This window comes from Coffea arabica, chromosome 6c (assembly GCF_036785885.1).
Source record: "Coffea arabica cultivar ET-39 chromosome 6c, Coffea Arabica ET-39 HiFi, whole genome shotgun sequence".
Classification (NCBI taxonomy): domain Eukaryota; kingdom Viridiplantae; phylum Streptophyta; class Magnoliopsida; order Gentianales; family Rubiaceae; genus Coffea; species Coffea arabica.
The window spans coordinates 52424858-52439124 of NC_092320.1; the positions used below are offsets into that span (position 1 = coordinate 52424858).

At 34.8% G+C, this 14267-nt stretch overlaps 1 protein-coding gene across 7 annotated transcripts in view; it reads left to right on the forward strand.

The window, feature by feature from the left end:
• The window catches only part of LOC113692275 (probable polyribonucleotide nucleotidyltransferase 1, chloroplastic), a 31653-nt gene that overhangs the window by 12862 nt on the left and 4524 nt on the right, over nt 1-14267 (forward strand). For 3 of the 7 annotated variants that reach the window (XR_003448904.2, XR_011816181.1, XM_027210663.2), the window contains exons 11-22: nt 2214-2288; nt 6173-6286; nt 8285-8377; nt 9028-9206; nt 9390-9573; nt 9791-9838; nt 10039-10111; nt 12399-12472; nt 12557-12664; nt 12776-12870; nt 13194-13257; nt 14147-14200. Coding sequence is in view for 3 of the 7 variants with exons in the window: in XM_027210663.2 (XP_027066464.2) it covers nt 2214-2288; nt 6173-6286; nt 8285-8377; nt 9028-9206; nt 9390-9573; nt 9791-9838; nt 10039-10111; nt 12399-12472; nt 12557-12664; nt 12776-12870; nt 13194-13257; nt 14147-14200 (1161 nt within the window). In the remaining 4 variants the exon portion in view is untranslated. Of the gene's footprint in view, nt 1-2213; nt 2289-6172; nt 6287-8284; nt 8378-9027; nt 9207-9389; nt 9574-9790; nt 9839-10038; nt 10112-12398; nt 12473-12556; nt 12665-12775; nt 12871-13193; nt 13268-13622; nt 13829-14146; nt 14201-14267 lie in introns of those variants that run through there. The other 4 variants (XR_003448906.2, XM_072053840.1, XM_072053842.1 and 1 more) reach the window with 4 other exon arrangements.

The window sequence follows — 14267 nt, forward strand, 5'->3', positions numbered from 1 at the left end:
GAAATTAAATTGCACCAATGATGTGATTTGCTCAATAAACCCTCAGCTACAAAACTTTTTTTTGGCAAAATCCTGTATACGGGGGAGGATGGCCAGACCTATATTTCATTAATACTTAAAATATTTACTAGGAGGGGGATATGACTGGTACTCCATAGCAAAAGTACAATAATCACAAAATACAAAAAGAAGGCCAAGCCTATCTAAGTGAAGATCCCCATTGACCAAGTGCGGTAGCTGAGCAAAAAACTTACCTTTTGCCAGTTTTTTTGAATTGTTGAGATTCTTAGGTTGGTTATCCTAATTATTCTTTGTCATCAATGGAGGTCCATTTTTCCACATCAGCATTCTACTTTTGGCTTAGAAAAACCATTTGCTTTTTTGCTAAACTAAGACAGGAGTTGTTTTGCTCCTCAAGTTGATATTGTTTTACCTGTTTTTCCATTTCTTAAAACTGATACTCATTAGTTTAAGCAACAAAATATAGCTAAGTAATTAGCTAAACTACTTTGAAGTAACTTAGAAATCAATATAAGTTTGCCTATGGATAACCTTTGTAAAGATCTTACATCAATCTGCTGAAATTAGCCAAATAACAGGATATCCCTAAGATTTGATTAAACACATCCAATGGTACTGAAAACAAGATGTAACATGACCAAAGACTGTTTGTAAGAGTTAGTAACACAAATGGTTACAACCACTCTGGACAAAAAAGAGATCGGCATCAAAGTGGTTGAGATTTAGGAAGATATCCATGACATACATTTATTGGCCGGTTTAGTTAAAACTTCTGGAATGATTGACGCCATAGATGCCAAGTTAAATCCCACTAGCCCCATTTTTATCAGAAAGGGGAAAGAAAATTTTATCTATCTGAAGCAATGTTGGAAATGCTAAAGATGCTTGTTGAAGTTTACTCTTACAAAAAAATGGAATTGAGAATATTAATAGGGATTAAACTCTGTGTTAATTAGTTCATTGGTTGCTGGATGTGTCTATTAGGCTTTTAATTATTTTTCTTGTATTTTTCCTTTTCTGCAGATAGTTTACCATGCCATCAGGGTACTTTATGTAGTAAATTTCTACTAAACCATGCAGATAAGGGCAGCAATTTATAGGAACTATATGTTGTTACCAATTTATAGGTCAAGGGAAACATATTCGACCTTTTGAAAAATCTACTCAAATCTAAAGATGCTAATTAAAAAAAAAAAATTGCTTGGTCAAGTAGAATGGTGTCCCATCTGGATTTGTATATTGTTATGTAAACTTCTCCTTTTTTAGCTTACACCTCCAGAAGTTGCTGGCATCTTCAAAAAGTTCTGTTTAAATGAAAATTTCAAAATGAGACTTTGAAACAGCATGTGCATAAGAAATCAAGGCAACTTTTTTCAGAAAACACGATTGTGTAAAAATTGTCATCAAAATACTAACTGTGGTGTGAACACATTACCAAAAACATATGAATAGGAATGTTTGAGTAGTTGAATAACCTCTGGGATGGTCTTCACACTATGTTGAGCTCATGGTTTTCGTTGGTGTATAGCCAATAGGTGATACACGTATTCCCTCCTATTAATGATAGAGTAGAAGGTAGTCACATTTTACTTGGACATCACTAGACCAATAGCACTTTGTTGTTCAAATCTGGTACCATCTTTCTAGGATGACTGGGTGATCTATGAATTGTCAATAACAAGATGTACAAGTGGATTGTATTCATCTTCCATAAGAATTCAACATGAAATTGTGGGAATCATTCTTGAATAACTTTGATTGGATGTGTACAAAAGTAGTTGCAACAGCAAATGTGTTTTGTTTATGAGAGTTGAACCCAACCCAAGTTTAGAAGACTTATTTATTCTCCAGGAAGTTGTTTATATAAGGTTATTTTTTTTCAATGATCTTATACTTGTCGATTTAAGCATGCGTCGGCTTATTTCATTTTGATTTATTAAGTACAGAATCCTAATATTGGCTAATTTTCTGTTAATTCTGATAACTGAGACAATGTACACACCTGAAACATCATTTACTGGATATTTTATGGTGAAATTTGGATTTATTGGGTAAGTTAATGCTTTCAGGCATCTGTTTTAGGGCTGTAATCAAGTTGATTTTTCAATTGTAAGGGTTGGATCATTTTGTAACAGGTCTAGTTGGGTTGATATACTTGCTCATTTGCTTTTTCTTGTTTCTTCCATTTTTAGCTCTTTACAGAGGTAGATGTGAAGCTTGTTTTCAAAGAAGTTACATCAAAGTTTCTCCGCAGGCGAATTGTGGAGGTACGATTTGGGTGGACTAAAATATTCAGCAACACATTTACTATGTTGTATAGCAAAAAGATTTCTTTCTTATATCTGGTTTGATCTTATTCAATGACCGATGTTGCCTGAGATCTTATCACTATTAACCTTTTCTGTGCCAATTCTTACCTCTGTCCCCTTTTCTAATCGTTCATCTTTTTTTATTTTTTATTTATGAAAGATGGTGGTGTCTTTTATATGATGTTCCAATGTTGCCCACATAAGTATGCATTGACCTGTCATTGTTCAGTGTAATACTTGACAAATGTGACAATCATCATTACATGTAGGCCCTGTCTATTTTGTCATTACCATCCAAAATTTTGGACCAGATTCTTGTAGTGATTACACAGACTACCATTCAAGGAACAATGAAAGTGCAGTGTATCTCATGCGAAGCAAAATTAATGGGCCCACTAATTTTGATAAAGAGTAGTAAAATTAAGGGAAGGAGTTGGAAATTGGTGAATAAGTTGGTGCAGTTGGAAGCACAAGAAAAAAGAAATTCACTTTGATCCATGATCAGAGGTTTGGTTTTTAGGATAAATCAGTAGGAAACTTAAAATGGGGGCTGGTTTAGTGGACACCCTTAGTAATTCTAGATGAAGAACTAATAAGAAATGATTATTTTATTAGATCTCCAAACTAAATTGCACATACTGAACCTGAATACTTACAGAAATGAATCTATGAGATAGGGTCTAATTTAATTTAAATTCTAACTAATTCTTAGCATCCTAATCTACCTTGTCTTCCTAATCTGATGAAAGTCGACTTTATCCTTCTAATTTTCAAAAATATATTTTGCATCGTAAATTTTTTGCCATTGTGGGTATGTGACAACAAATTAGGAACATATAGAAATTGGTATGGATGTTGATTTCACTTGGACGGAGGGAGTCCTCTTCTTGTAATGGGTGTAACAAGATGTTGAGGACCGTTTTGCCATGCTTACTGATCTATTTTTTTTTTTTTTTTTTTTTTTTTTTACTTTCCATCTATAGAATTTTTTATAAAAATTTGTACCTTAGTATTTGTTCAAAGCTTCGAAAAGAAAAAAATGTTTCTAATGTTTCTACAGTGAGGCTATCTGCTAAACATTAACATTTCTTTTTGGCTCTTTAACAAACAAGTGTTTGCCAAACTATGCGTAAGCAATGAACTTCAATGAATTTCACAATTCGAAACTCAATCACTGCAATTCTGTTTCTTTGCTTTTCCCTGTCAGCTTTGGTCCATGTCCTCGTCTGTCCTCCACTGCTCCACTAGTTCATCCTCCCTTTCTCCTCCTCGTAGCCCCACCCTCCAACCTTACAAAACCAGAGCCCTTCTGCTCCCTCTTTGACCCGCAAGACATTCCTCCTTCCCTTACTCAATACCTTCTACACCCTTCCTTCTACAGGAAGGCATTCTGTGGTGAAGCTCCATTTTGTATCCTAGAAGACTTCAGGATTTCTTTCTGAATATTGGTTCATTGTCTCCGTGGCTTTATATGGACTTTCATGGTGGTCTTGACTGATTTCAGTAATGAGTTTGGCTTGAATGGTTGTTAGAATACCGTAATAAAAAATTTGTTATTTTGGTGATTGTATTCCCTAGCTGAGTATAACAGAGCTAATTTGATGGGTGTTACTCAATTGACTAAATCTGATTGGCTGCCGCTGCCAGATGGTCATATGAAGATTAATTTTGATGGAGCTGTCCTTATAGACATTACTACTGATTGGGCTCAGTTGGTTGTGAGAAACCATGATTGTAAATTTTCGAGGGTCTGGCTAGGAAATTTGAGTTCTTCATGTATTCAGGCAAAGGAACTACTAGTAGATTCCACTCTTTGGTTTTGATTAAGTTTCTAAGAATTGTTGTAGATTGGTCCACAAATCTGCTCAAGATGCTGGACTAATTTTTTTTCTGAAATTTTGGTTGACCGATCCACCTTCTCATGCATGCAGTCACTTTTGCTGATATTTTATGTTGAAAATGAACATGAATTTAAGTTCCTTCTCTGATAAATGTTGGCCCTGTTCTCAACTGATATTGGAAACCTAATTTTAGCTTTTGATTTTTTTAAAAAAAGCTACCTTATTGTGATCTCAATTGCTTTTGACATCTTGATTTTAGGTTTTTTGGGCCCAAAAAACCTGAAAATCAGAAGCAGGTTCGGAGCTGCTTTTGGATTTTGATTCTAGGCTAACTTTTCGTCCAGACAAGAATCCCCTTAACAGTTTGACGTAATTACTAAAATAACTAAAGGCCACATAGTATTTGTTATTTTTTCAGTTATTGAACTTCTTTCGTGATATCTTGGAATTTCGTTTTCAATTTGAAATCATTTATTTAGTTAGTGAGATTAACTGCAATGTTAATGCCTAAAAAAAATGCATTATTAATGATAAGATTGAATCTCCATAAGTAACTAATTACATCAAAAATTTATTTAATGAGCATAAAAGTCCATTTGTGCAGCACATAAGGGTAATTTGGTCATTCAATAGTCAAAATCAGCTTGTCCACTTGTTTTGAGAACACCCATGCGTTCATTAAAATAGAATTTTTAACTGTTTACTGGCAAAACATTGAGTTATTTTGGAAAATCTGAATTTTCGAGAATCAATTCTACAAAGTCAGCTTTTACAAACAGTTGAGAACAAGTCCTTTGACTATGCTTTTCCTTTTGGCTTTGATTAAAAGATAATTATTTGAAAGATCAGCAAAATAAGGCACAATGTTTTTGTTAAATCTGATCTGTTTGTCTTAGCCGATTATGAAGCAATATTGATGTATGAAAATAAGTTAATGTTCTTCTTTTTGCTATTGATAGACAAGTTTCACATTTTGCCCATAGCAAAAACATGGAAAGTAAGTAACATGAGCTTTATGGAGTGGCCCCCAATTGATTATGATGAAACATAGTTCACCATAATAATGGTCTTAAAGCTTGCTGCTGCATGGACATGGTTTTGATGAGAATAAGTACGTAAATGCAGTTGAATTTTCTAGAGTAAATTTTTTGTGAGTGTGTTTGTATGGGGCGGAGAGAGAGAGAGTTTGTATTTGTTTCTGAAGCATGTTAGTGTATGACTACTGTCCACCTGGGAAAGTTTGGTCTTTTAGAAAAGTTGAACAAGGAAATTAGTATATTACGTATGCAAATGAGTCAATTCTTATGGAATAAATAATGATAAATTGAGATATTAATAAAACGGAGTATGCTGAAACATAGACACAGAAGGTGTCTGGGAATGTTTAATGGGATTTCCATCAAACTTGCAGTTTGGGAATTGTAGGAGGCTTAAATTGTAAAACTGCAGTTCATGGGTGTAGCACAGGAACTCTCTGTAAAGTTACATCGCTGAACATGACTTGTAGCCTTCAGAAAGGCACAACTCTGATCATATCATTCATTCGTTTTTCCCATCTTAAATACTTCCAATCCAGAGAAATGCTAAAAGTTGAGAAACAAACTCCTCAGGCAATTTATAGCATTCAAGGATACAGAGGTTAACGACTTATGAGGGGGTATGGATGGGAGGGTTGACAGATGTGGGCTTTAAGGAAGACATGGAGTTCAATGGCATGAGGTATGCAGGATAAATTAGTTATTTTAGTTTATTTGCAGAGAACTTGGTGGCTCTTCTTGGGTTTTTGTTTGTAGCATCAAACATCCATTTAACAAGTAGTTTGTGTGCGAGGTTGAATTGTCTTCAGCTACTAGGATTGGTGTCAGTCCATTGCAACCAAATTTAGGCTCATCTCTCTCTCTCTCTCCTTTAATTATTTATTTTTTTACTGTATTTATTGTTATTGTCATTAATATTAACATTTATTTACATGTATTGTTACATCCTTTTTTTGTGCTTCAGGGAGGAAAACGAAGTGATGGCAGAGCACCTTGTGAGGTACGGCCAATAAACTCATCTTGCGGACTACTTCCCAGAGTACATGGGAGTGCACTGTTTACACGTGGAGAAACACAGGTTTTTTTTTTTTAAAATACTTCCTTTTTTATTTTAGAACTTCATTGAATAATTTTACCATATTTAAGGCTCTTAATGCTCCTCAGATTTTTTTGCATTCTACTCATTCAAATGCTTGTCTGTATTTTGATATGATGTTTTTGAAGTGCTTCCAGTAACACTTTTCAGTTTCTGATTATAGAGCTCCTTTACTGGATATTCTTCATTAGATTCTCTTTATGCGTCTATTGTGGATTGACCAGTTAAACCTCTTATTCAAGGCCAGCTTCTGCAAAAACATTGGGAACTCAAATGATAATCATAAACCAAAAGGTTAAAGGTTTTTGTTGACGTATATCTAATTGGATATATGTGCTTTTAAATTAATTCGGTGAAATCTTTGGGTGGTAGTAAGATCTAATGTGCAAAATACTGGCCATGGCAATTTCAATAATGTTATACCAACCTGATACCTGTTCAAAGATCAAAATACTAGGTCATTTAAATGAGGGATAATTTCAGAAATCTCCCCTGAGGTTTGTAATAATTACAGCCACCAACCTTGAGGTTTGAAAAATTACGGAAATCTCTCCTAGAAAGTATGTTTTGGTAACAAATGGTGATGTAAGCACAAACAGTCTAATGAATATCCTATATTGCCCCTATTTGATTTACAAAAAAAAAAATTAAATGACAAAATAAATCAAATATCAGCATTACTTGCTAAGTGAAAATTTTAAGGTAGTTCTTTGGAGTAAAATTTAGATCATGTTTCAAGGCATCATTTTTTAATGTTTGGACTTTCTTTTTTTCTTCCTTTGCTAAGTAAGTTGTGAAGAAACTATTTTTAACAAATGCATCCCTACTAGTTTGCTAATTATAAAACTAAGCATGAAGTCCCTTTAAATGACCTAGGTTAGAGCTTTTGGATAAAGAAATATTTGCAAATGCGGTTTTCTTTTTTTTTCTTTACACCCACTTTTCACTTAGGATTTGTAGAGTTGTCAAGGCTATTATAGTCTTTTCATAACTTCAGGGGTGGTAAGTGTAATTTTTCAAACCTCAAAGGAGGTGGCTGCAATTGTCAGAAACCTCAGATGTAAATGTTGACATGGTTTGTTAATATCTGCTATGCCTATTTCAGACTTCCAATATTAGTTACGCAGAGTATGTCTACTATGTTTAACTGTGATTTTTTGGGTATAATTCCCAAATATGACTAATTCATTATATTTTTCTGTTTGATTTTCGAGTTTGTCATCGGCATCCTTATTTTATTAAATAGCCTCTTATTGTATACATTTGAGAATTTTTTTTTATGGGGTTATTCTTCAAGTATCCTGCAGTTTTTTGTTTTTTAATAAGATTATCGTCCATATGTAATCTCTGTGCAATCCTTTTCTTCATAACCTATATGCAACTCTAGAGCTCAATAACTTGAAGCTTTACTTGACAATTATGACAATTATGCCTTCAATCTTGTGTTCCTATTCATGAATCTTCTTTCGAAATAATATTAATCACTTGTTTCATTTTACTTGTATGTATTCACCAATGGGAGCCACTTATAAGAGGTCCCCATCTTTCAATGACTTCAGAATCAACTTTAGCCTTACATTGTAAAAATAGAGGAAAAGTATCTTTTGTGATAAAATTCTTGTAAAATTTCTAAACTCAACTGCGTACATATCTTCCACAGGAGATAATCAAATTTTGCCAATTTTATAGCTGAGATGCTTTAATCACCCAGCTGAACCTCTGAAACAAGCTAGACAGACCCACTTCTAGGAGAAATTTCTTACTTTCCAGAAAGTTGACTTTGAAGCTTGTATATCTGTATACTGTACTTTCACTAAACGTTATGCGATTTGTTCTTGGTATGAGGACAAGGATTTAGAACTACTGTATTAGGTATGTACAATTTCTGATGACTGATGTGAAGCTAAGCTTCAGGCAGTGTACTCTTTCTTCCATTGAAGCTTATCCTAGAGGTATCATTCTTTTTTGTCTATTTTACAGTCACTAGCTGTTGCTACACTTGGTGATAAACAAATGGCACAAAAGATTGATAATCTTGTGGATGTGGAAGAATTCAAGAGATTCTATCTTCAGGTGGGGTTTTGTTGCCTGTATGTTGTACAGTTGAGCTTGTGGTGAATCCATCTCTAATATTTATCTACATCCAGCAGAATTGTTCTCTTTTCTGGAACATCGTGAGCATAAAATATTCTACCATTCATATTGCATTTGACTAAAGTTCTTTGAGAGCTGAAATCTTGATATATTTGCTTTCTAAATTGGCTAAAGCATTCAATCTTTTTATATTGGGTAATTAGGCTTTCATCCAAGGTTGTATTGTTAATGCATCATCCTTACCAAAGCCCAAATCTCGCTTCACCTATTCTTTTCCCTTTCTTCCATCTTTCTATCTTTTTCCTTTCAATGAATAAAAACCGTATTGGGAGGTTGGTGCTGATTGCATTGCAGTGTTCCTCGACAGGACTGCATTTTATACTATGACAGAGATGAGTTTTTAGTTTATTTATATATTTATTTGTATTGTGTCTAAATTAGATCCTACGTTGTTCATTGCAAGTTCTGTGTTATCTGTACAAATCTGCTTCTACCTAGTTTGTACACGGTCGTACTACTGAGAATAGCTGCTAATTGGAAATTTTTGTTTAGAAGTTTAGCGCCATTGCTTTTGTTTGTTTGGCATGACTTGAAAACTTATCTGATGAATCTATTGCTGCTTCATGTAGTACTCATTTCCACCCTCATGTGTTGGTGAAGTTGGGCGGGTGGGGGCACCATCTAGAAGAGAAATTGGTCATGGAGTGCTGGCAGAGAGAGCTCTAGAGCCTATATTGCCTTCTGAGGATGATTTTCCTTATACCATACGTGTTGAGAGTACCATCACTGAGAGCAATGGCTCGTCAAGGTAAAGCAGTCACTTGATGAGTGATACAAGATCTTCTGTCTGAAGTTCTTTTGTATGCTTGAATATTTGTGGAAAAATCTATTTCATCTTTCTGGAGTTCTGCAGATTGTCTCTTCAACATAAGAAGTTCCTCTGCACTTAATTACTGTTATATCCCATTCATTGACCTAAATCATATTACAGTATGGCATCAGTGTGTGGTGGTTGCTTAGCTTTGCAAGATGCTGGTGTTCCATTAAAGTCCTCTATTGCTGGTATAGCAATGGGTATGGTATTGGACACAAAAGAATTTGGCGGAGATGGAACTCCACTTATCCTTTCTGACATAACTGGATCAGAAGATGCATCTGGAGATATGGATTTCAAGGTTTGTTCAATTTAAGTCTTCTATCTCTAGGGATCCAATGTATTCTGTATTTTTTTGGTTATTTTTGTTGGATAGCTTTATGTTGCATTGCTCATTTTTCATTTACAAGGTGACAAAGTAATGAATGAACAAATAGGACGGTACAAATTACTGTCACGTTTTGAAGTTTCAGAGCAAGAGAACCTTTATCATGGTAATCTGTAATCTAATGCTACAGGTAGCTGGAAATAATGATGGTATAACTGCATTCCAGTTGGACATCAAGGTAATGTGATGTTCTATTTTCAGCTGTATATATTTCTCAGACAAGTTATTCATTCTGCATACATCTTTGCATTATCTAGTTCTGCATTTTTCTTCATTGACGGCAAATATTACCATGTTTTCTTTGGTGATGGCACATTGTCTATCCTTATTACTTAAAAGTCTCAGATGTTTTATCCTAGTTCAATTTCTCTACTGTAGGTAGGAGGGATTACTTTACCAATCATGGAGCGGGCTCTCCTGCAAGCAAGAGATGGTCGAAAACATATCCTTGGTAAACTTCATTGTCAAGTAATATCTGCTTCTATGGTTGACTGACAGTGAAACAGCTTGTACTTTTTTCAATGTTACTAATGTGAAGGAAAAGAATCTGGTCCGATTTTAATATTCTTTGTAGATGGGTAGTTGGTGAGAATACTCTAACAGAAGCCTGAAGAGAAATGCAAATACGAGTATTGTAGGAATAGTAATGATAAAGGATTGCAAGTACATATTTTATTTGACATAAGTTGAACTCATTTGAAGCAGTGTTTCTTCATGAATTTAACGATGTAAGAGTTTTATTTAATCTTGAAATTGCAAGAACAGGACTAGGTACTGTAAAGACAACCCAGGATTTGCACCTAGAATTTACTAGGAACAACACCAGATGCTATTTCTAAAAACCAAATGCTATTTCTGGCAAAAAGTCACTTCCACAATGAGGTATATCTCTTTTTAAATAAGCCTTACATATTTTATGGACACTTTGGTTGTTTTTCACTATGAAGCAAGCCTAAGTGACATTGTCTTGGCTACTTATTAGAAAGAGCATCACTGGTACTTATTTTATACCACCAAACATGACTTGAAATAAAGAATTATACCAGTATGGGCCTGGGAACCCTAAGGAGAAAATTCTTGGGCTTCTTCGTTTACCGAGTTGTTCCTATTTTTCAGTTTCATGCCACGTTAATGCTGGTTTTCGGCTAGTCTAACTTGAAGTTGGGAAGCACCTCTGACATTGGTGTTGCATGTCCTGACACATTGTCACTACCAACTTGGCACAATGAGAAATGCAAATATGACTTATATAGTTAGTATGGATTGTGACTGCAGGTACATGTTTTGCAATTCTTGTGAGTGCAATGTTGATAGTGATGCAGTTGCGACATCTAACACCGCTTTGAACTCTTGGATTTCTTGTGGTGCCAAGTTGACAGTGGCGCACGCTAAGTTCAACTTTTATCAAACAAAACCCACATGCATTCTCAGTCCTTACAAATAGTATCCCTACTCAAGTCATATTTGGGAAACAGGTAGCAGCTGAACAATTAGTACCAATTTTACCATTCTTGGTAAGCTGTAGCAAGTTAAAAGCATTATGCTTTAGAAGAAAAAATAAGAAAGTACAGGACTCTCTAAAGGAAACGAACTGGTATTCTTGGTAAAAAGGTAAGAAGTAAAGAACACTGTAACTTAGAATACAGAAGTAATAGGTATTAGACATTTTCCAAATGACCACACAAGGCAGTGTGCAAGACTGCGCCTGTCCAAGGCCCTAGAATCCTTGCTACATTCAGTCCAATTAATTGCGTTCTAGGACCATGCAAGGTGGTCTAGATTTGATAGTTTGTTTGTAGGTGTTCAAAAGGTGGTTTCCACTGTGCACATTGTGGCTGTAGTCCTTTGGAGCACTTAATTCCTAATATTCTTACTAAATAAGGTATGAAATTGATACCAAATCAAATATCTGTGGACTGCACTAGCTAACAATTTTTTTTTCTTTTATTAATGTCCCAAAATGCATAAGCCAATCTATTAGACTTTTTATATTTAAGCATTACTTTCACATCCGGTGTGGGACACTTGCAGTATTAGTAGAGGAGACAAAAGTTAATGATTATAACATTTTAACTTCAAATTAGCATCACAGAGCATTAATGGAGTAGAGGAATATAACTCACTCTCTGGTCCCTAGTAAATTTTTAGGTATATATGTCCTGGACTGAGGAGAGTCGCAAAGATGATGTCATTAGCATCCTGATACTTTTGTTTCTGTATTAGAGATGCGGTACTTAATCGAAACTATGTAGCTATTAGCCACATAATGGGGAAAATCTAACCCTTTCTGACAATGTAGCATCCGAGTTTGTGAATCCAACCCTTTCTAACAATGTAGCATCCAAGTTGTGGTTTGCTGTCTTTAATTATGTTATGTGTCTTGCATCAGTGACTTGGTACTGATCTTATTTATATTCGAGTGGTTTGCATTTTGTAGTCAATGAATTTTTGTGAACTGGAATTATCCTCTGTTCAGTGTATTAATGCTTCCTATATTTTCTCTATCCTCTATATATTTACTGATTACTGAGTTCTGATACTGACTTTTTGTTTTTCGCTTAATTCTCTGTTAGCTTTTACAAACACAATGCCGATTGTAGAGTTTAGATCTTGAATATTTTGTGGATTTGGTTTCTCTTCAGAAAAACTGTTCTGTAGGAATTCTTAGGATTCTTCTATCTTTGCAAGGACTCACTTCTCCTTTGTTGTTCAACTAAACACTTTTATTCCTGCTTCAGCTGAAATGTCAAAGTGCTGCCCTCCTCCTTCAAAAAGTCTCTCCAAGTATGCTCCAATAATTCATGTTATGAAGGTTTGTTATCTTTTCTATTTGCAATTTGTTCAATGATAGGATGAGTTGAATCTGATGTTTTCTTTATTTCTGAATGCTCAACAGGTCAAACCAGAAAAGATTAACCTCATCATTGGTTCTGGTGGTAAGAAGGTGAAGAGCATTATTGAGGAAACTGGGGTTGAAGCTATTGACGCACAGGATGATGGAACTGTAAGCCAATATACCACTTTGTCATCAAATTTCTATTTCTCCTGGCATTTTCTAATCTTCTTTTGATTCCTTCATTGTGCTATTAATGTTTGTTACACATTATCCTTTCAGGTGAAAATAACTGCCAAAGATTTATCCAGCTTGGAAAAGTCCAAAGCCATAATTAGCAATCTTACAATGGTTCCAACTGTTGGGGATATTTATAGGTAACTTCTCTTCCTTTCATCCTCTGTTTATAATTGCGGTGTCTTCCAAAGACTTTTCCATTATCTATTATGCTATTATCCTGGCAAGCAACTTCTCTTAATCATTCTTGCTTTGTTTGAATGGTACTGGCAGTAAATATCTTCTGACCAAATTCAGTTCTTTAATTCTTACATATAGAAGTGTCTTTATTTTATTGTAGTTGCTGTGTATTTAATCTTCATAGTTGTCACTGACTCCTGTTCATCTTAGTTCTTAGGAGATCAATTTACTTAGCTGTTGAAAACTTGCATTATATCATAATGTTTCTATGTTTTCCGCTCAGGAACCGTGAAATCAAATCCATTGCTCCTTATGGAGCTTTTGTTGAAGTTGCACCTGGACGGGAGGTACATATTTGTAATGCTTCTCTCACACCATTCTTTTCAAACACACATATCATTTACCTATATAGAGTGCGATTCTCTTTGAGAAGTTGCATGCTTTGCATAACATTGTTCTCTAACTAAATATGTAACAAAAGACAAGGAAAGTACTTATATGTCAGGGAGAAAAGGCAACAAAATGCATGTAAAATGATGTAGCAAAAACAAGGCAATCGCTAACCATCTAGTCCTTATAAGATAAACAAAGGAAGACTCAGAGAGTATCAGTTTCCATGTGTGGAATGCTATCTGATTTCATATTGGGCAAAAGACATGAAGTATGTTTAAATCATTTTCTATCAATAGCCTGCATATATGAAATTTTGTAGATAGGACAGCAAGAGAAGGAGAGATTGACAAGAATGGCCAAAACTGTTAAACAGTTTGCACATATTTGGAAGTTCCTATGTTGACAAGGGACTGTCAAAATGGCCAAAAGTGTAGCCCATGTGAAATTAGCTATTTTCATGTAAATGAGAAAGCTAATGAAGTGGCACTTGAATCTGCACAAGAAGAAAACAAGTAATGTTAGAAAGGCAAGTGGCTCTTCAATTATGGTTATACATGCACAAAAGAAAAAGATTATTAAAAATGTCCATCTTGAAAAAGAAAGGGAAAACTACGGCATAAACTGATGCCATGGAGAATCTTAAGAAAAACATATGCTTCACCAATTAATAGTGTCATATATAGATGAAGGACATTTTTTAAGCTCAGAGGGGAGGAATATCTTGTATTCTCGATTCCTTTCTATGATCTTTTATGGGGAAATGCATGTATCTCCTAGGAAACTAGAGAAAATACTGCAAAAGCAAAATGCTTTTAGGACTCATAGCTTCCATTTTTCTGCCAGGGGCTCTGCCACATTAGTGAACTGAGTGCCAGTTGGCTGGGTAAAGCAGAAGATGTGAGTTAATTAGCCTTTTGTTTGGTGCATCATTTCTGGAAGCATACAATATAGTAGTTTCTTCATT